This window comes from Gorilla gorilla, chromosome 12 (assembly GCF_029281585.2).
Source record: "Gorilla gorilla gorilla isolate KB3781 chromosome 12, NHGRI_mGorGor1-v2.1_pri, whole genome shotgun sequence".
NCBI lineage: Eukaryota > Metazoa > Chordata > Mammalia > Primates > Hominidae > Gorilla > Gorilla gorilla.
The window spans coordinates 95,032,309-95,053,817 of NC_073236.2; the positions used below are offsets into that span (position 1 = coordinate 95,032,309).

A 21,509-nucleotide genomic window follows, 5' to 3' on the forward strand; every position below is an offset into this window, starting at 1 on the left:
ACCTTAAAAACGCTATTTTAAGCAATAGATTCCAGATGTGAAAGACCACATATTATACACTTCCATTTATGTGAAATGTCCAGAATAAGCAAAGGCATAGCAACAGAACATAGATTAGTGGTTGCCTAGCCCTGGAAGGGAGGAGGGAGGAGTGAGGAAAGGGCATGAGTATGAGGGCCTCCCCTTCCCTCCCCTCCCCTCCCCTCTCCTCTCCTCTTCTTTTCTTTTCAATAGATGGGGTTTCACTATGTTGCCCAGGCTGATTTCAAACTCCCAGGCTGATTTCAAACTCCCAGGCTGATTTCAAACTCCTGGGCTCAAGCAACTCTCCCACCTCGGCACCCCAAAGTGCTGGGATTATAGGTGTGAACCAGCACATCTGGCCAAGTATGAGCTTTCTTTTGGGGGTGATGAAAATACTCTAAAATGATTGTGATGCTCGCACAACTCTGTGAATACACTAAAAGCCATTTAATTATATATGCTTTCAGTGGGTGACTTGTATAGTAAGTGAATTATATCTCAATAAAGTTGTAATTTTCAAAAATCTCAGATAATTTGTTATTAGAACACAGAAGCATATTAAAAGAAAAATTAAGACACTGTGAACAAGTAACTACTAGAAATGCAGGGATGTTTCAATATTAGGAAACCTTTTGATATGATTTGTCATAGTTACAAATAAAATAGGGAAAGCAATTTGAACATCTCCATAGATGCTGAAAAGATATCTGCTAAAGTTCCATATTTACTTGTGATAACATCTCTTAAGAAATTTTAAGAAGATAAAAAATATCATATATATCTCAACTCAAAAGCTAATGCATACTTAATGGTGAAAAATTAGTAGATTCCCAACAAAGTCAGACTCAAAGATGCCTATTATTTAATAATCATGGTGGAAATTTTTATCCAATAAAATTATACAAGAGAGAAAAAGGAGGTATGAGAATTAGAAAGAAGTTACAATTGTCATCATCTGTAGATGATGTGATTGTTTGTTTGGAAAACTCAAGAGGATAAACCTGCAAAATATTCAAAACAATAACCCACTGAGGTGACTAAACGTTTACTATATCAAACCCCATAGTAAAACATAGTGGAAGTAGAAAATATAATCGAAGAAAAAACCCTATTTGTAAGACCAACAAAAAATTTCTAAAAATAAACTTAAGAGAAATAAAAATGCTAGTGAAACACCTTTAAAAACTTAAAAAGAGAACACCTGTTTTTGCATAGAAAGACTCCCAGTTTTTAAAACGTCAAGTCTTAGTAAATATGAAATATGAAAATATATTACAAAGTTATAGTGACAAAAATTATGCAGTTTGGTAGGGTTGTACAAATAGACACAATCCACTTCTGAAAATTTGTTGTGTAGACACACTTGCAAATGTATAATTTATGTAAAGATGTGTCTCACTGCAGCAGTTTATAATAACAAAATATTGAAAACAAACTAATGTCCATTATTAAGGTAAAAAATAAATGATTGTTTAACAATGATTTATCATGTGGCCATTCTCTAAAAAAATTTTTTAAGATGGCTCTATTTTTAAGTGAAGAACTCCTTTGAAAATAAAAATATTTTTATTGATATGTAACTTCTGCGATATAAAATTCTGTGAAGGGAGAAGGATTTCTCTCTTAAAACCCGAAGACATTTTCACAGAGAATACAGTAGTCTGACTTGCATACCTAGCTATCAATACAGCACCTGGCCTATTTTTGGTAGTGAGATTTTGACCTTGGTAAAAAGTAGAAGTGGGCAAATCCAAAGAATCAATACAATGTTATTCTAAAATAAAAGGCCTTAATTTTTAATTGACTGTAGTTTAAGAGGGTCCCTAAAAATACAGCATCCTCCTATTTTAAAGTCTGGCTCATTTTAATACAAAAAGGATAACTCTATCAAAAATAGCTGAACCGGCTAACGTTCTTATGGGAGTTGGTGTCTTCAGTGCAAAACACTAAATAGTAGGGATATGAGCCCATCTATAAACCTGTTAAGCAAATCAACAGTGTTATGTTAGTAACAGAAAGTACACATGATAATTTCATTTTGTCATAGCCAAGATAGCAACAGAAGGAAACAGGAGTGTGGCATCTCTAGAATTCTCAGCGGTCTTCAGGATTCTGTTACTATAATTCTAGCAAAACTCACTAACAGGTATATTTTATCAGAAAATTTCTTAAAGAGAGCCTTCAGCTTCCTTATCTCAGTTACCTTCTACTAACCTTCCTCTTCAACCTGACAAAGAACAGATAAATGCCTACTCACACTGTCAGTTTGTCTACAGACACTACATGCGCATGCCTGAGAAGAGGCCAACACTGAAATGAAAGTCAGCTATCTGATGTAGAAACGGATGTCTGATTCTCTAGAGCTTGACTTTCCTCTACTAAAAATGGTTTGGTTCCATAAGTCTTATGGATTCATGTCTTTCAAAATGTTCTCTAAATACCAATTTTAAAAGCTTTCATATACCAAGGATAAAGTGTACTAATTGCTTCAGGGAGTACAAAAACATATTAAGCAGAATTCTTGCCTTCAAGAAAATGATTTGTTTCCCTCCCTAGGACATAAACTCCAGGAAGGCACGGCCTTTTCCATCTTGTTTACCACTCCATCTCTAGCATCTAGAATAGGACTTGGCAAACAAAAGGTGGTCAAAATATTTGTCAACAAGTAGATAAACCAGTGAACATGCAAACAAAGCCAATATGCTTTGAACAAAAAGAGACTATGCCATGTTGAACTGTGGTACTATTCTAAGGGCAGCAGAAATTAAAAAGATTAGGGTAGGCTGAGAAGGCAAGGGGAAAATGGCAGTGGAGCCATCCTAGAAGGAAGGATTTAGATGGAGAAGAGGAGAGAAACAAGAATGGCAAAGACTAGAGATGGAGAGATCATATCTGTCGGAGGCAAGTGAGGGGGCCTGGGTAACCAAAAGAGGAGGCAGCAGCTAGATGAGATGTGGATATAAGGGCAGACTGCAGAAGGCCCAGGAAAATCAGCCACTGGATTCCACTTGGTTGGAACGTACCTTTCAAAAATCATTTTCCACATCCCCATTTTAACCTCTAAAGGAAACTGAGTCTCAGAGGAGGCATAAATCTTTAAAAAGCAATAGGGCAATGGGACCAATAACCAATCTTGGGGGCCCACATAAAGGTAAAGTTTGGGTTATAAAAAAAGTCTTAACACAAGTTCCATAGTTTACTAAAATTCATGGTTTATCAAAGAATAATAAAGGTCATAAGCCTGAATTCACTAGCAACTTTCACACAAAGATACATACACTGTTAAGTGAAACTTACTTACATCATCACAGCAGGGTAAATTTAATAGATTTTTTAGTAACTCTCAACTAATATTAACCAGAGAATGACGCTATTCACTAATTCTGGAAGACCTAGAAATACGTAGACGTCAAAAGCTCCAAATGGTTCTTTGTTAAACAGTCACAATTTTGAAGACAGCTTTAGATAAACCCAACAATTGAGATACTGTAAATATCCTTGCTCTTTCATCAATCTCTAGCTATATTTAGTAGCATGGTTTCCTTTGTTCAAGAATTATTTTTGATAACTGCATATTTATATTCTCAAAAGCAGAGTACTTTGGACATACTTGTTAAGCGAATGGATGGCTGCATGGATGGACAACAAATAAACCAAATGACTGCATTAAGCTGAGATGTAATGAATATAATGCTTCATATATGTGGATCTTAGATTCAGCCAGGGCTAAGGCTTCCAGACTTTCACCAGCATGTCTTTCACATTTAGCTACAATCAGACTATGATTAAAATGGATAGAGGGAGCAGGAAAGTTTGGTAGCTAAGAGAAGAGTTACTCTAGGCAAGGATGGTGGTGCTTATGACAGCAGAGGTGGATTTACTGTGAAGCTAATGAAGGTTCAGCGTCAGAGCCTCTTGCAAGGCCCCTTCCAAGGCCCTTGGACAAGCCCTAGTAATGTGTTCACATGGTCATATATTTCTGTAAAATTTATCAAAGTAAGGTATAATAGAATTCATTCTTCCTAAGTGGGCCCTCAAAATAAGTTTCAGGCCCCACACAACCTGGGTCTGCCCCTGTGTAAGAGGTAGGAAGAGGTTGGTAGCAGGAGAAATGCTGATAGTTACTGAGAATATCATCGGAGTAGTGGGAATAGGAGCTTGGGTGCCAGTCAAATTTCTGGGCAGCTTGTTTTTTTTTTTTTTTTAAATACCATTTCTTAGGCTTATAGTTCTCATACCACGACTTTCCTTTCAGCTTATACATCTTCTTTGCAAATGAAGTCACAAGAGACATTCAGCTGTTACAAACTTCATGTCAAGCTTTGAAGTGCTATTTAATAGCAGAAATATTTGGCTCACGTGTGGGCTTTATAGCTATGGTAAACACCTCTTAGTTATCTGTCGCTACTCTTATTCCACACCTCCAATTTGGAGGAGAAATTCTGCATATGCATTGAGCCACTAAAAAAGAATACTGAACTCTATCTTAGCTCTTTTGTGAATGGCTTCCTTTTATTTCTTCTCTCATGGAACTAATACTTTCATCACATTGTACTGGTTATGGGTGGGAAAGCAGTGGATGGAGGCAGAATACTGATTATTACATCAGTGGTTGGCCATTTCTCTTAGCTTCTTGACAGTTAAGTGATCAAGTCACTCCTTAATATAAGATCAAGGCATTTCAAGGACTAACTCATCTACCTGTTCACTAGAAAGTGCTTTAGTAGACTTTGAACAAAATGCTTGCAGGGGTCAAAAGAAAAGAAACTGACCACAATTAGTATGAGATAAAGATGACAAAAAAAGCCCACCCTTATCTTGGAGGTTTCTATATGACTATTATTGACATATAGTCTATATGTCCAGGTACATATCAGAGCAATATATTTAGAAATAGCATTTTTGAGAACAGAAAAATAGAAACAAAGGCCATGTATTAAGCATTTGGTATATGTCCTTTGTTGAATAATGCCATTTTGCTTGTTTATGTAACTTATTTTATGAAGAGATGACAGAAAATACCATTGCACTCCATAAGTTAAACACTTGACATTTTCATTCCTCAAAATGCAACATTTTAGAAGTCTAGATATGTTTATTAATTAGTGATTATTAACACCCAGTAAACAACATTATGTCTTGTAAAAACACAATCTCTCTTCACAGCATGAAGCTGAAATCTATTATTCCCTGATTCCATATGCTGAAATACACTCAAATGGTCACAAATGACCTTAAACATTAAATAAATGTAAATGAGGACAACATAGAAAATGCACTTTTGATTGATAACTAAAAGACCAGGTTGAAAATCACGTCCAAAAATGAAGTCCTCTCCAGAAGGGTAAGGCCGTCTGCACTGTGAAGGAAAGGCTGTCCTAACAATGAGGACCCCACAGGTAACGGCAGACCCTTTCTCTTTCTCTCAACCTACCCCAGGTTTTCTGGGAAACAGAAGTGGTTTGTTCATTTATATGAGAAACACAGAATATGCTGTCCCCTGTGCCACCAGCCTACTCCCAACATTTTAAGCAGGATTTAAAAATACACATATGGACACTTCATTACATTCACCAATTAATATAAGAGAAAAAAATTATTGCTATTCCATAGCCTCACACCAATATGTGTCATCACTTTGGTTTTTAAGCATTGTAGCTATTTTCATGTCCGAAGCCAGCACACCAAGATCACTGGCCGCTGGGGCTGTATCGTGGGTGTGTCCAAGAGAAATCAGTCTGTAGGCTTTGTCTGTTAATGAGTAGTTTATATAACTAATAAAAAAAATCAAACTGGGAAGTTGGGGTGGGAAAGTGTCTTCACCATAGGGAAAATTCAAAATACCAAATGATGACAGCTTCACAGTAATAAAGAAAACAATTAATTTAACAGAGAGTTATTCTAATAAAGTCTGTGGTTAAATGAATGACAAAAAATGCACAAATACAGCTATTTCATGTGAAAACTATGAAATGATTACTCACTTCTCTAGATCCATTACCAACAGGGCAAAAATAAAATGTAGCATCACAGAACACACCATTGTTGTGGCTAAGAGCAAGCATTCCTCCTAGTTTGTATAAGAATTAACAGAATCTAAAAGCGAATGGACACCTAGACTATTTTAAAATCATGAAATAGAGCAGGGTTTCTCAGTGTTGGCACTATTGACATTCTGGGCCAGATGTTTCTCTGTTGTATGGGGGTGTCCTAAGCAACATAGGATGTTCAGTGGAATCCCTGGTCTCTACCACTAGATGCCAGTAGCAACATTCCCCGCTCTCCTACCAAGTCATGACAACAAAAAAAATGTCTCCAGGGAATGCCAAAAGTCCCCTTGGGGGCAAAACTGCTCCTAGGCTGAGACTCACTGGAAGAGAGCCATTTAAGGAGTTCCCAGGCCTGGCTTCTCCCAACCTCATACTGTATAATCATAAATCATCCCCAACCCAGTGTTTAATATACTTGTTTTCTCATCTATTAATTGGAGCTAATGAGAGTGTCTGTCTGCCTCATAGTATTCCAATGAGCATTAAATGAGATAATACTTGTAAAGTGCTTAAAACAGTGCCTGACACACAGCAGGTGCTCAATAAATGTTAGCTATTATTATTTTTAATAACCATCCATAGTATCAAGAAAAGCAATTTCAATGGGAATTTTTTAACGCAGAAAGGTATCTTACCAGCTTGATATTTTCTGGGTCTTAAACACACCAGCCTTCTGATTCCTTGTGATGATGTCTTGCACATCTACAGGACACAGTTAAGAAAATATCTGCAGTGATTGTGAACTGACCAAAAAAAAAAGGTCCAGAAACAGTTATCTTTTTTTTTTTTTTTTTTTTTGAGACAGGGTCTCGCTCTGTTGCCCAGGCTGGAGTGCAGTGGCGTGATCTCAGCTCACTGCACCCTCTACCTCCTGGGTTCAAGTGATCCTCCCACCTCAGCCTCCCTAGTAGCTGGGACTAAAGGCATGAACCACCACACCCAGCTAATTTTTGTATCTTTAGTAGAGATGGGCTTCACCATGTTGGCCAGGCTGGTCTCGAACTCCTGACCTCAGGTAATCCACCTGTCTCAGTTTCCCAAAATACTGGGATTACAGGCGTGAGCCACCGCGCCTGGCCGATCTTTTTATCATACATGGGATGAGCACAGTGAAAGGAGAAGAGCTGTATGTGAGGTGTGAAGCAGGATGCTGACTTGCCACAGGCAAGCTCTTTTACTTCCCTGGGCTGCATTTTATCACCTGAGATGGATCATCATGGCAAGCCCCAGAGTTATGAGTGCTGGTGGGAAATGACTGTCCCATAGGTGCCATGTCCTACTTGCTTAAAAGGGCAAGGAGTCCAAAGGCAAGCCTCTCTGTCAGCAGGGAGAGCAATGTCAGTCTCCTGAGACTTTCCAGTGTGAAGTATTTCCAATCTCCTAAATGCTGCTAGGGAGGGGTGGAGAGGAGCAGCAGGATGAGACTTGGGAGGAAGTGAGAAGAAAAAGATGAAGAAAATCTTGGAGAATCTTTGAGAGAAAATGAATTACTGAAGAAAGTCAGCTGAGTGAAAAGTCCCCTGAAGAACTGTCTTTACAGACTTATGCTATAGCCTTTGGCATGGAAGGACTTGTGCAAAAGAGCCACATTTATGGAAGACATGTTTTCAGGAGCTGGTTCATTACATCACCCAGTGCCATATTTACAAGGGCCCGTTGGAAAAAATTGTCGGGTTTCGGCACCAGGAAAGGCTGGTCTGCAGATCAAGGGATGTTGCTTCCTCTTCCCGGCACTATAACTCTTAGAGTTGATCCTCTTTTTCTTTGCTCCAGCACCTGTGCAACTCAGAGCCAAATGTGTGGCCTAACTCTAACAACCACAAAAGACCCTGTTGCATATGTTTTCTCTACTGACCTCTATTCCTGGCTTCATCATATTTTCCTGGCTTTCCAATTTCCAACTGCCCTCACTTTCCCATTCATTTTATATGGTATATTCTATGTGTCACGGTAACAAGCCTCAAAATCCCTCTTTTGGAATAAGGCAGGTTTAAATAAACAAGAAATAAAATAATTCCAGTGAAGGCTGCAAGTTGAACTAAATTGGGCCCATGGGGAGGACACCAAGCAGACAAGCGATGTTCTCCTATTGCTCAGAAAAACAAATTTCCTGAATGCTCAAAGCAATCATTGACCAAGATCTCCCTGCAAAAACAGAGCCACAGGACTTTTTAACCCAAATCTCTGCTTGAACCACCAGGCACACCCATTTCTTCTCTGAGTGAATAAGCAGGTACTGTGATAGCTTTCTTCCCCCAGGGGTGGGTAGGAAAAATCAATTAGGTCTGCTAATGAAGGGCTTTGTTGAGGTTTACAAAAGTGCTATAATGCAGACTTTTTTTTTCCTGGGTGAACTTTCCTGTATGCAAATTAAATACCATTAAATTACATTCATTAAAAAAATAAAAGAGACTAATTTGCCTACTTGTTTTGATTAACTAAAATGACACATCGGCCCACAGTTCTGTCTATTTCAGGAAGAAATTATTTCAGGAAAGTCTTCTAAATGAAATGTCTTGCAGAAAAGGACAGCTGACATCTTTATTCTGAGAAGAACAAAATTAGTAAAGAGTCAACTGACAACTGTTTTTGATTAAGTTCCCCCACACTCTGGCCACACCCTCCTTAGAGTTTCCATGGCATCCAACCGCATGCCATAATGTGCCCAGTACACCTGTAGAGTCGTATGAGTACATGACTAATCTATCAAGCAAAACATATTATTTTGTTAGTGGAGGTAATACTTCTTATAAAATAGTCTCAGGGAAGTTAAATTATATAACTCAGAAAACCTATTAATAATTTTTAGTAAACATCTTAACACTATATACTTTTTTACAATTTATAAACCTGTGACTCCAGGTGGTCAGGCTGAAGCAAACATATGTATTTATATTCTAGAAGCAATTTTTTAAATAAAAAAATTCGACAGCAGTATTTAGGCTGCTTTATTTTTAGAACTGGACAGGAAATAAGTTTTGTGGTTTAAGAGGTTTTTTAAATATTAAAATGAGCATGAGAAGAAAAAATGTCAACAGTATATTAAAATATTACCTTAAGAGATAAATTCAGATATCCTGCTCCCCACCCTTTACTTTAGGTCAGATTTTGATGGTTCTTCTGGATGGCACTGTGTTGTCCAATAATAGATTTTATCATTCTTCTGTGTCACCTCAGGGTAATAAAGGAAATCCAATCACATTGAGTCAATATGTCCAGGATAGTGTTCAACACAACGGGCCAAATTGTGTTCTCTGAACCGCACCCACCTTCTGGAGGACTTCAGTGGGAGGGACTGGGTGCAAAGAAAGCCTTAATGTGATTTCTGATTAAATGAATACAGAGTAATTGCCTCCAATCCCCTTGTCTAGGCAACTGGACTTCCAGAGCTACAGGATATATGTTTGTGGCTAAAAAGAAACCGGAATTCTATCTCTAGGTTTTCTTCTCAAATAAAGCCCTGTTCAGAGGTAGGGCTCCATTTCAATTTTGTTTCAGTTGATTTTTATTCTTAAAAAATATTTTTATATAATAGTAATTTAAACAAATTATATACATGTTATATGTATGCATCATATTGTTAAAAATATCAGCCTCCTCCTGCAATTAGCAATTACTTATCAGTAGTTATATATACATTTTGAGAGTTGGCATGTTGTTTAAGCAAGAAAATATTTCAAAAATAATAACACTGTGATTCACAAAGCACCACTTTCTTGGTTTATGTTATCTTTATTTTCGCTGGAATACCAAAAATGAGGGTAGGAAACTATGAGATTATAATATAAACCCTATTCATTTTGATCTCTCAAGGTGTTTTTTTTAATGCTTAATGTGGCAATATTTGCTAATTTAAGGCTGCAAAATATTCTTAAATGTGCTTATTACTCATATGAATTGAGAAGATACCATAGAGGTACTATAAACTCTGTTAGCAATGCCAATTGTTATGTTCATGGATGAGAGGCCTTTATTTCCAGAGCATGTAAGGAAATGCAAGATGACGTTCACCAAATCATTTTAGTTTTTGGTGACCCAGAATGGTTTAAGTCGAAAAAACATAAGCTTTGAAGTCAAATGAACCTGGCTTCTAGTGCTGGTTCTAATATTTGGGGGCTGTGTGTCCTGGGGTAAATTAATCTCTCTGAGCTCCATCTCTGAAACAGAAATAATGATACCTATTTGTTAGGCTTAATGGAGTATCACGTGTGATGGGCCTGGCACACAGTAGGTGCCCAATTCATGTCAATTCATTATCTTAGTGCATAATTCAGGCAAAAGCTTTGGTAGGGTGAAGAGGTGGGTAAAGTAACTAACATGAGGTTTGGCAGTTACACTTTATTTTCTTTTCCTGCTGCTTAGAATTAATTACCTGAACTGGGCACAGTGGCTCACGCCTGTAATCCCAACACTTAGGGAGGTGGAGGCAGGAGGATTGCTTGAGCCCAGAAGTTCAAGCCTGCCTGGGCAACATAGCAAGACCTCATTCTCCACAAAAAGGAGAAGAAAAAAAGTTAGAATTAATTATGTGAACATTTATACTGTAGAATTTAAATAACCAAAGTTATCAAAGAACTTCTGCCCTTCATGTGTATAAATGTATTCTAGCCAAGGCAAAATCTGTGTCCCACAAGGATAGGTACTAGACCTATCTTGTTCACTATTGTATCTTTAGCACCTGTAATGACATGCCATTAATATTGGTTGAATTAATTTTAATTTAATTCCAAAAAATACATATTTGTTGTGCTGCTACCCAATGTGAGGCACATATAGTTTACTTATGACTCATCAGTAGATGGAAGTACAGCCGGCATTGGAAGAAGAAGCCTGGACACAGGAAGATGGCCCGGGATTTCCGTGTTGTTAACCATCTATGGTACAGGCTGCACAGCCCACACGAAGCTTCACTTAGTAGTTACTCAAGTCAGGGATTGTATTAAATAAAAATAATGTTAAACCAGGGGTGTCTCCTTTAAAAAGCACAGGGGATTTACCCGTTTTTGGAGAATCCTAAGTTCAAGATCATGACCCACACTGTGCATACTATGGGGATAAGATGCTTACAGAGAAATGGGTCACCAAACATTGGAATTTTCTGCATAGAACTGCTAGATGTTTACTAAGGCAGGGTGCTTGTGCTGGGCACATTAGTGATTGTAGGCAGAGAGGGTTGCTCACCTTCAGGAGTTCTACTTTTATTCATTATAATTTAGAAGAGGCTTAGCATCAATAGTAACTCAGTATACCATGTCTCTCTCCTATTCCTAGGTCATTGTTATCACAAGTTACAAACCTTATGGAGTAATTATTATATGTGGGCAGCTGAAGATTTCTTTCTTGACACTAAAGGGGCATTGCCAAAAAAAAAAAAGAAAAGGAACATGTTTCACACTATTTTAGAATAAATTTGAGAACTGGACAAACCAAATGATCCCATTTCTAATTTATCCTTTGTTCTCTTGGGGTACAGATAAAATGGCATCTGTAGGGAAGAGCAGCTCTCAGGTGTGGGGGCTTTGAGTTCGTACACCCAGCAATGCAGTTTAAGGATCAAGGAGACCTTAGGGAAAACTACCCATGAATCTAAGAAAATATTTGTGACTTAAAAATTTTTACCTCAGGTCTTAATATCTTTCCAGACATCTCTGTTTAATAAATCTCAGATCAACATCTAGCTTTTCAGAGTCAAGTTGGAAAACTCAAGAAGACATAGGCAATCCATCTGATACATTTTAGGGAGATAATAAATAAACTCAAAACTGGTTGACATGCTTCTGTGATATAAAGATTCAGAACCAATCCATTCATTGCCTCACATACTAAAACAAATAGAAATAATATAAAATTAAAAGGAAATATCAGGAAATGCTGGTTTTTTTTTAAAAAAAAAGGTAAAAATCAGAATCTTAGCTTAAGAGACTAAGAAGATTCAGTTGGATTCATTAAATTCAGAAGCCAAGAACAACAAAAATAATTTTTAAAATGATAAGAATAATACACAGGCCAATACTCAGATGCGATATGCCATTGCCAGGCCAATTTTCAATTACATTTCACTGATGTATTCATTTGTTTCTTAATGTGCTCATCTTGCCCATTAAGAATAATTAGCAGCTTTACTAACAGATTTTCTGGCTTTTGGCAATGTTTCTCCCCCTTTTTTTGTTGACATCCACTTTTACTTTTTAGAAAGTAATTTTTGAATAATATCCTACAACTGCTATATAATTTAGACTTCCTAAAATTTTAAAGGAAAGATGTAAACAGTAATTTTTAAATAAGTTTGTTTCAATCTATATGCATCAATAGTATGTGATTCAGTGAATTAGTTATTCTTACAGAAAGTGGGCATGCAAATAGAAAAAAAATCATTCATATTAACCTCAGTCAGTAAAACAGATGACAACGAATGCCAATTGTAAGCTCTGTTAGCAAATCAAGAATAACATTAGTATTAAAAGCAGGAAAAACACATTGCCAATGTTAAGGCTTTATGCATGCTTTTTCTCTTAATTAAAAAAAATTAGATCTGGTTACAACAGAAAAAGGCATACAAACATAGAACAACTGCATGGTAAAAACTGAACTCCATCAGGGAAGTCCTAAGAGATGAAATAAAACACACTACCAGTTTTGGTCTGCATCCTGAAAAGACCTACTTTATCTACTTTGTAAAGTTCTTCCCCTCCTGCCCTTTGGCACCCCGCTATATTAAACCCATTGTAAAACCCAGCACAATAAAGCACTCTCAGGGCTGAGCTGCTGAGGACCAAATGTTAAAAATCCATTTTCTTGGGAGGGGGCTGTACCAATCATTTCTTTGAAAGGCCGGCAGAATGAATACAGAATCTGAGATTTCCTCTCTGATTTCAAAAGCTGGCATGGCATCTTTGTTGTTTAAAGCAAAGGTGTGTTAATTAATGACATTAGCATTGCTTCCCTTCTTTGGAAGCTCTGTAGTTTAGCTCAATAATAATTTTAGAACAATTAGATTTACATACTGACTACAGATGTTTCCCATAGTTTGATAAAAGTTCTAATTGGTTTCTGATGCTATTAAATAAGACACCTGCTGACTTGAAAAAAACCTTAGGTTACCGGGCCCAAGCTGAAAGTTTCTGTGGCTAAAATAATCTTCTCTTGTCCAATAATCCTGCTCCCCCCACCCTCTAAAAATCCTCTGGGGTTGAGCTGGCATACCTGAGCTTCCTCTTGCTCTGTATTCCCTGACATAAGGAGGAGGAGCACAGTGAAATGATACATGGATACATGCACGAAATAACTCAGAATAAAGCAGAGTGAATGAAACAACATCCGCTCATCTTCAGGAATATTTTGAAAAACTTGAGACAGTCTCAAGAACGTGATTAAAATCCTGCATTTTAAAAAAGGAAGCACCTTTTGTGATCTCCTTCCCTTGTGTGAAAGGCCAAGATTGTGATTGGCTGTTTTTCCTTCCCGAATTTTTTTTAAGTCTGTCAGGCAATTAGCTGGGTGGGGCTCTGTAGAGCATACAAGTGTTACTGAACAATATTCGCTACTGTGCTTCTCATTCCTCCTTTCTCCTGTTTGAGCAGCTTGATGAAGCTGCTGCATATTTTGAAAAAATCATATGGCAGAAGTCGAAAAAGAAAATCAGAAATAGATTGTATGTAAGATGCCACAGAAATCAAAACTGCTTTGGCAGTTTAGGAGCTTAAAATTCAAATAAGTAGATTGTCTCCCTCATAATGTAAATGTAAGGCACACCAAAAAAAAAAAAAAAAAATCCAAAGCAAACATATCTTCCACTTTTCCTCTCAGTTTCTAACAGCTGTTAACTGCCCCTGAACAAATCAGCTCGACTGCTAAAGTAGCTACATTTATGCTTGCTTTCTTAAAGTACAGTTCAATTTTCATGAACTCTGTGTACATATTAGTAAAGCATAATCTAATGGAGTTTGAACTGTAATAGCATAGCAGAAAAATAGAGATAGCTTGTATAATCCTAAATAAAATCCTAAATAAAAGGAAATAATGAAGAACTGACAGCTGTTCCAGTGGGGGATATAGGTACCCTCAGCAATTAGAGCAGGCACAATATTACACAGTACATACAATATCAAGTGCATAAATGTAATAACAAACATGAAGCTGGAAGTTAATATTTGCCAGCAATATCCAAATACAATAAATACCAAATAATTTATTTTACACTGGCAAATTCCAATGGAAATAAAAGAACAAGAATGCTTGAAAATTATTATGAAACAAATTTTCTTATTGCCTCGGGAGGTCCACAAAAATAGGCTCCTTTCATGAGAGATGTCTATAAAAATCTATGGAAAGAAAAAAACCCACGGAGTTGTATGCAAGGAATTCATATATTTCTACTTTTTCTTAATTACTTATCATGTATGTAGGGGGGAAACTCTCTTTTAATACCCCATGCTGTCTTTCTTTATATCAATTGTTACTCAGCCGGGAAAAAGGAATGAGCACAACAAACCCGTTTTCTATCTGAATAAGGATACTTCTGATGGCCTTTTCATTCCCATCAGTTAACAGAACTTCTTTGACATCTGCAGAAATAGCAACCTGAAAAAAAAAGGGAGCACAGCAAACAATGAGCAAATATGCTTGTCTGTGTGGAAGTGAAGACAGGAGTGACAAGCCTTCAGTATCATGCTTCCTCACCTATTTCTCTGTAACAATCTTCAATCTTTTTTCATTTTATGTCTGCATTATTTTAATCATTCAATCAAATCAGTCAATACTTTTATCATTCCATTTGCGGGAGCCTCTATCTTGCTATCATTCTGTTCGGTAATTGCATTGTGACAGCGGATGATGGTATTCTGAGAGGCTTTCATTTGTGGGCTTCTGTTTATCTAGTAGAGCCATCATACAAGGCTGTCACTCTGCCTTTCAGCTTGCTTCTGTCTGACTGCCTGATGCCCTTCATATAACTTTGCATTGCAGGCAGATGGCTTTGTGAGGGTAATTTTTTTGTGAGCTTTGACATGCTCGCACATTGGGCTGTAACCTCGACACATTGTATAAGAGCGACAGGTTTGTCAAATGCCAATCAGTGTAACAATATGCTTTTATTTGTAGAGACATAAAAACTTGTCTAATGCACTGTGCTGCTACATAATATCTCCTGAATACATGACTCAGAACCCAGAGAATGGGGAACGACGTTCCTGAATGGCCAATCTAATTCAAAAGAATCTAATTACTGAGCGCTCTGGATCATGTTTGTTGGTGTAATAATGCAGGCAAAACATTAGCAGCTATATCATGGTGCTCCAACTGTGATTCGCCGGGCTATTCCTGTATCTTAGCAAATGGGACTATAATCTGAAAAAAAAAAAAAAAATGCTTTCGCATGGCAAAGAAAGACTGTGCGAGGCCTGGAATGTCACAACAAGCAATATTGACTACACTGAGGTAAAATGTTTCTGCTCATCGAGGCAACCATAAAATCAATATGATCCGAAAGTAAGTCAATCTAGAAGGTCTCTCAAGACCCGGCAGCTTGACCGCAGCTGATGCTGTTGACGGTTCTCTGACCCAGCAGTTGGAGGCCCTGGAACATTTTTCCTTTTGTTCCTCCCTCTGAATGGGATTGGAATGGAGAAAAGACCTACCATGAGCCCAGCCAAGCATGTCATGCCACCCCCTAGCTCACACACAGCAAGGGCCCTGAAAGAGAGAAAAGAAATGGTAGAACCCATACAAATTAGATGAAAATGGTCAGAGAGAGATATATGTTACAAGAACAAATTGCCATCTGCAGTAAGAACGGCGCTACCAGGAAGTTGTAGAGACATGACTAGGCTACCTCATGTCGTTTTGCGTTTTAAAAATAATTATGAAATAGAAAAGTCACAAAGCAGGCAAATCAGTGGGGGTTCCCTCATTAGTGTTCACTGCAACATTACCACCGCTGAGCTGAAAAATCTGAGAAGGTTCCCTTTTTTTCCCTTGTCAATGGCGCCGTCTTTTAGAACTAAACTAGCTAGAGTAGCGAAAGAGAATTGTTAGGAAAGGATAACACTGTTAATCCACATTCATTCCTTCAAAAACAGTTAGACAAGTAAATGAAGAATATATATGAGTGTGTATATACCTATATTATAGTTACATACAAACAACACACACAAAATTAATAGATGCAATCCTGAATTTAATAAAAAAATTCTTAAACAAACTGAAACATTTTGGAAAGCTGAACAGTCCCCATAAAGAACAATTACACAAAGAGCATTTAGCAATTAACACTTAAATCACAATTGACCCCAACACAACACAGTGAATAAACAATGCAGGGACATAATATGGTTAAGCCAGCAAACCCAGGCTAAAGTAATGACTGGGCTCTGACTTCACAGCTCAAAAGTAAAGCGGCTCAGAGTTAAAGCTGACAGTCTAGGGTGGCACTCTGCACTTACCTTCCCCTTTGTGCCTAAATATCAGCCCTTAACGTGTGACATTCTCGCCCTGGCCCACTGCTCGCTGATTGGAGCTCCAGTCAAGCTTAAGCACAGCGAGATGAGCAAATGCCAGACTTCCAGGGCAGCTCTGCAGCCCACATTCAAAATTGCCCTGCTCTTATTTATATGCTTAGACTCTTAGGATTGTTTCCTCTTCCCAGTTTGGGAAGTTTATTACTTCAAGAGGAGAAAAAAAGCAAAATTAAAAGGGAGGGAGAGGTGGGAAGAGGGGGAAAGGGAGGAGAAGAAGCCAAGCAAGGACATTAATATTTCAAAACACACTTAATGAGTGTTTGGTTGTTCAAAGCAATTATAGACTGGTTGGTAAATATGGACCCATAGAGCTTAAAAAAATACATATTATTGACCCAATCTTGTAAGTACATACGGTTAAAACACACGCTATGATCACTAGTGGCTTATCTGCTATCATAATGAGCTATTCAGGAAGTATATATTGAATGACTTTTATAAAAAGAGAATTAAAATGAAAAACCTATATTTTCTGGGTCTACCAAACATCTTTAGAATTTTCAAATAAAGTTTTTTTTTTTTTCCCTAAATTCCGTCCATGGGTTCGATCTGTAATGCACACTAACAGTTGAAAACACTTATTTCCGTAGCATGAATCCGTAATGGTAATTTATAGTTCACAAATACATATTGTTAGATATATAAAAATACCTTTAAAACCAGGGGTGGGATGGCATCTTTAAATAATAGCTGTGAGGTATTTATTTATCAGACATTCTGTAGTGACTTCCCCAGCAGAAGTTTAAAGAATGTCTTTATTGGTTTTTTTTTTTTTTTTTTGACCTTCACAATCAGTAAGGATTGATTGGAGCTTCACTTTTGTTTCCCCCAAATCAAAGTGAAATAAAATGCCTTGAGTGGAAATCAAAAGCCTTTGACATATAGCAAAAATCTTGCTGTGCAATATTAGTACCCAAGGCAATTCAGATTTCACTTGAGAAGCAACATGTGTTCACCGTGAACTCTTTCCCCTCTTTCTGTTTTCCTTTTCTTCCTGTTTTTCTTTTTTTATATTTTTTCTAACAATTTAATTTGAAGAATATAATCATGGCAATTTTTAATATGTTGATTCAATATCCATGATGGGCTAAAAAATATCTTAAGTGCAGCTCTGTACCTGAATATATTATTGTGCTTGAGGCAGTAGTAAGCCAAAACCTCTTCAGATGGCCAGATGCCTAGAAAACACAAGAGGATAAACCTTTTGATTATAGAAGTCATCCTTTTAAGAAATGGCTTTTAAAAATAATGTTCAGTACAAGCTATTTCAACTTCAATCAAACAACATTGTTATTACTTATAATATGTCATGTCATGAGTGTCTTTTATTGTTGTTATTTTTATAGTGGTGAGATTTATAACTCTTTCCCAAGGATAATAGAAAAATATCCTAAATAAATTACACTAAATTTTGATCACAAGATAGCCAAAACAGTAACAACCAAAATCACAAATATCAAGTTAAATTTTGATGGTACTTCACATAGATATTCATCTTGTGCACATAAAATTAATTAGTATCAGTTGAAGACTTACTTATATATGCAGCCCATATTAGGCAAAAATAAATGGGACGATCACACACAGGAGCAAACAAAACCACTGACATCACTACACTTTTTTGTTTGATTCCATGCTAATATTTTTAAACCTGCACAATTCTGTCTTTTTTTTTTTTTTTTTAGAGTCTTGCTCTGTCGCCAGGCTGGAGTGCAGTGGCGAGATCTCAGCTCACTGTAAAGTCTGCCTCCTGGATTCAAGTGATTCTCCTGCCTCAGCCTCCTGAGTAGCTGAGATTACAGGTGCACACCACCACGCCCAGCTAATTTCTGTATTTTCAGTGGAGACTGGGTTTCGCCATGTTGGTCAAGCTGGTCTCGAACTCCTGACCTCGTGATCTGCCTGCCTCGGCCTCCCAAAGTGCTGGGATTACAGGTGTGAGCTACTGTGCCTGGCCACAATTATGTCTTTCTTCAGTTAAATAAAATCAAACTGCTGTGTAAGATTAAGAAATTTTAATTTCACCAACTTTGGTACATCTTTAAATTTAACAATAATTCTACCTGCTAAATTGCATGGATGGACATTTTCTAAAATTGTCATCCATAAATCACTGATTTCAAATACTTAGTCTTCATGAATGGATATGAATTGCTTAAAGAGAAGACAAACATGCTTGGAAATTGTAGTTTCTAGTTGTTATCACAGAATGGTAGGATTATAAGTGTTTTTAATTTTTTTCTTTATGCTTTTTTGTATTTTCCAAAATTTTTACAATAAGCATATATTACCCTTATAATTAGAATAAACTATAACCTTATAAAAATTATGTTTTCCCCCAATTAATCAAACTCAAAGATCAGGCAGAGCACCAGGCATCTTGCACTTCCTAAGGCTGAGAGCACCATGCAGTCCTGGGAACGGGTGGCAAATGTTCTCTGACTCAACACCAAGCACTCTGCTGATGGTCTTAATGCAAGGTTGAAACATCTACAAAAGGCTTATTTTTTTCCCCTAGATGAACCTCCAACTTTGAGGAGTAAGAAATCCAAACATTTCAGAGAAGAGGGTGTCAAAGAAATGTTAAGTAAACTCCTAAGAAATTCGGGGGTAAATATATAAACAGCAAAGAGGTGTCTCCATAGAGCATTTGTTGCAGGGAAGCCCAGTCAGGTGTACACACTACCTCAGCCTCTCTGGCATTTCTGGTAGGAATGACAGCTTGAGGGAGAAACAAGGAAAACCAGCAAGAAGTGTTTGGAGTCATATTTAGGAGGAAAGTAAGAGAGGCAGTGGAATGTGGCAGTTAAGATCACAGATATTTTGGAACCAGACTTATTGGGCTCCAGTGCCAGCTCTGCCATTCCCTTGTGGAGTGACCTTGGACAGGTTACTTAACCTGCCTATCCCTCATGCTCCTCATTTGTAAAATATCATTGCAGTATTGTCAACCTCACAGGACTGGCCTGAGAGATGAGTAAAATACATGCCTATGTTTAGAATGGTTCCTAACACATAATAAGATCAAAGAAAAAGAAAGCATTGTTAATGTTATTCTCCAGCAAACAGGGATGGAAGAGTGGAAGAGAGACTATGTGAATCCAAAATTAGTATCCCAATAACCAGAAAAGTGGAAAACCATTTTGACCTGTTACCGCAAATCCTAATACCTGTCATATCTCCACATAAAAATAACTCTATTAAGACCAAAGTATAAATAAAAGTCTCTGAGGGAAGAGCATAAGACAATGCTCTACACCAAGTGAATATAATCACCACTATAATGAATTTCTTTATGCCTTTAGCTTGAGGTTTCAAAAAAATGATAGACAAAGAGTATCTAACTAAAATTTAAGCCTTGATTAAGTACAAAAATGCGACTTCTAAAATGCAGTATTTTGTAATAGTTTTATAATTGTCTCAAAAAATTATAGAGGCTGATTTTTAACAAAATTACATACAAAGAACAAAGTAAAAAAAAAATTACGTAAAATGTGACCACTAGGATATAATCACTGTTAACATTTTGGACATCATCTCAAAAGATCTTTCTAGGCAAACAGATATTTTATACCAATGGGATCTTTTCATGAAGATATTCAATAACCTGATTTTCCCTCATTCAATATGTGGTAGATAGCTTTACTAGAAAATAAAAATGTACTTTACCTGCATCATTATTTATAATGATTGCTTAGACATTCTATGTGTGCATCAGAATTCATTTAACCAGTTTCCTCTTGATAGACATTTAAGTTAGTTTCAAAGTTGTTGATATGATGAGATTATTGTGTTGATGCAAAAGTAATTGCGGTTTTTGCCATTAACATCAACAGTAGTACAATATGACAACCCATCTTTTCCCAACCTATGGTTTTCTCCTTAGGTCAAATACTAGGAAATGGGATATCTGGTCAGAGGTTACATATATTTTGCATTTAAATATATCAAACTGACCTCCATAAAATGTGTACCAAGTTACACTCCTAATCAGAGTGTTTGTTTCCTCAAAGCCTTGCCCAGATAGGATTTTTTCAACATAACTAATTTTTGCTAATCTAAGTTTTTAAAAGTTATCTCAGTGAAAATCAAAACCTAAATGAGATACCACTTCACACCCACTAGGATGGCTACAATCAAATAGTCAGGTTATAACGAATGTTGGGCTGGTGAGGATGTGGAGAAACTGGAACCCTGATGCACTGCTGGTGGGAATGTAAAATCATGTAGCCACTTTGGAAAATTGTGTAGCAGTTCCTTAAAAGGTTAAATGTAGATTATAATATGACCCAGCAATTCCACTGCTACCCAAGATAAATCAAAATATGTCCAACAAAAACTTGTACACGAATGCTCATAGGAGCATTGTTCTTAGTAGCCCAAAAGTGGAAACAACCCCAATGTCCATCAACTGACTAACGGATAAATAAAATGTGGTACGTCCATACAATGGATTATTATTTGACAATAAAAGAAGAACTGATACATGCTACAACATAGATGGGACTTGAAAACGTTATACAGGCAATACTACATTTTATTGCAGCTTTCTTTATTGTGCTTCGTAGATGCTGCATATCTACAGTTTTACAAATTGAAGGTTTGTGGCAACCCTGCACTGAGCAAGTCCATTGGTGCCATTTTTCCAATGGCATGTGCTCAACTTGTGTCTCTGTGACAGATTTTGGTCATTCTCACAATATTTCAAAATTTTTCATTATTATTATATCTGATATGGTGATCTGTGATCAATGACCTTTGATGTTACTATGGTAATTGTTTTGGGGCGGCATGAATTGCGTCCATATAAGATAGCTAGCAAACTTAATCAATAAATCTTGTGTGTGTTCTGACTTCTCCACCAGTCGGCATTCCCCCATCTCTCTCCCTCTCCCCAGGCCTCCCTATTATTAGGCTAATT

General features: G+C 37.0%; 1 protein-coding gene across 4 annotated transcripts in view; it reads right to left on the reverse strand.

Annotated features, from left to right (window-relative positions):
- The window catches only part of CAMKMT (calmodulin-lysine N-methyltransferase), a 412,109-nt gene that overhangs the window by 50,501 nt on the left and 340,099 nt on the right, over positions 1-21,509 (reverse strand). For all 4 annotated transcript variants that reach the window (XM_063695910.1, XM_019021123.4, XM_055377815.2 and 1 more), the window contains exons 4-7: positions 17,706-17,766; positions 15,710-15,764; positions 14,591-14,654; positions 6,710-6,776 (exon numbers count right to left, since the gene is read on the reverse strand). In XM_063695910.1, the coding sequence (XP_063551980.1) occupies positions 6,710-6,776; positions 14,591-14,654; positions 15,710-15,764; positions 17,706-17,766 (247 nt within the window). The remainder of the gene's footprint in view (positions 1-6,709; positions 6,777-14,590; positions 14,655-15,709; positions 15,765-17,705; positions 17,767-21,509) is intronic.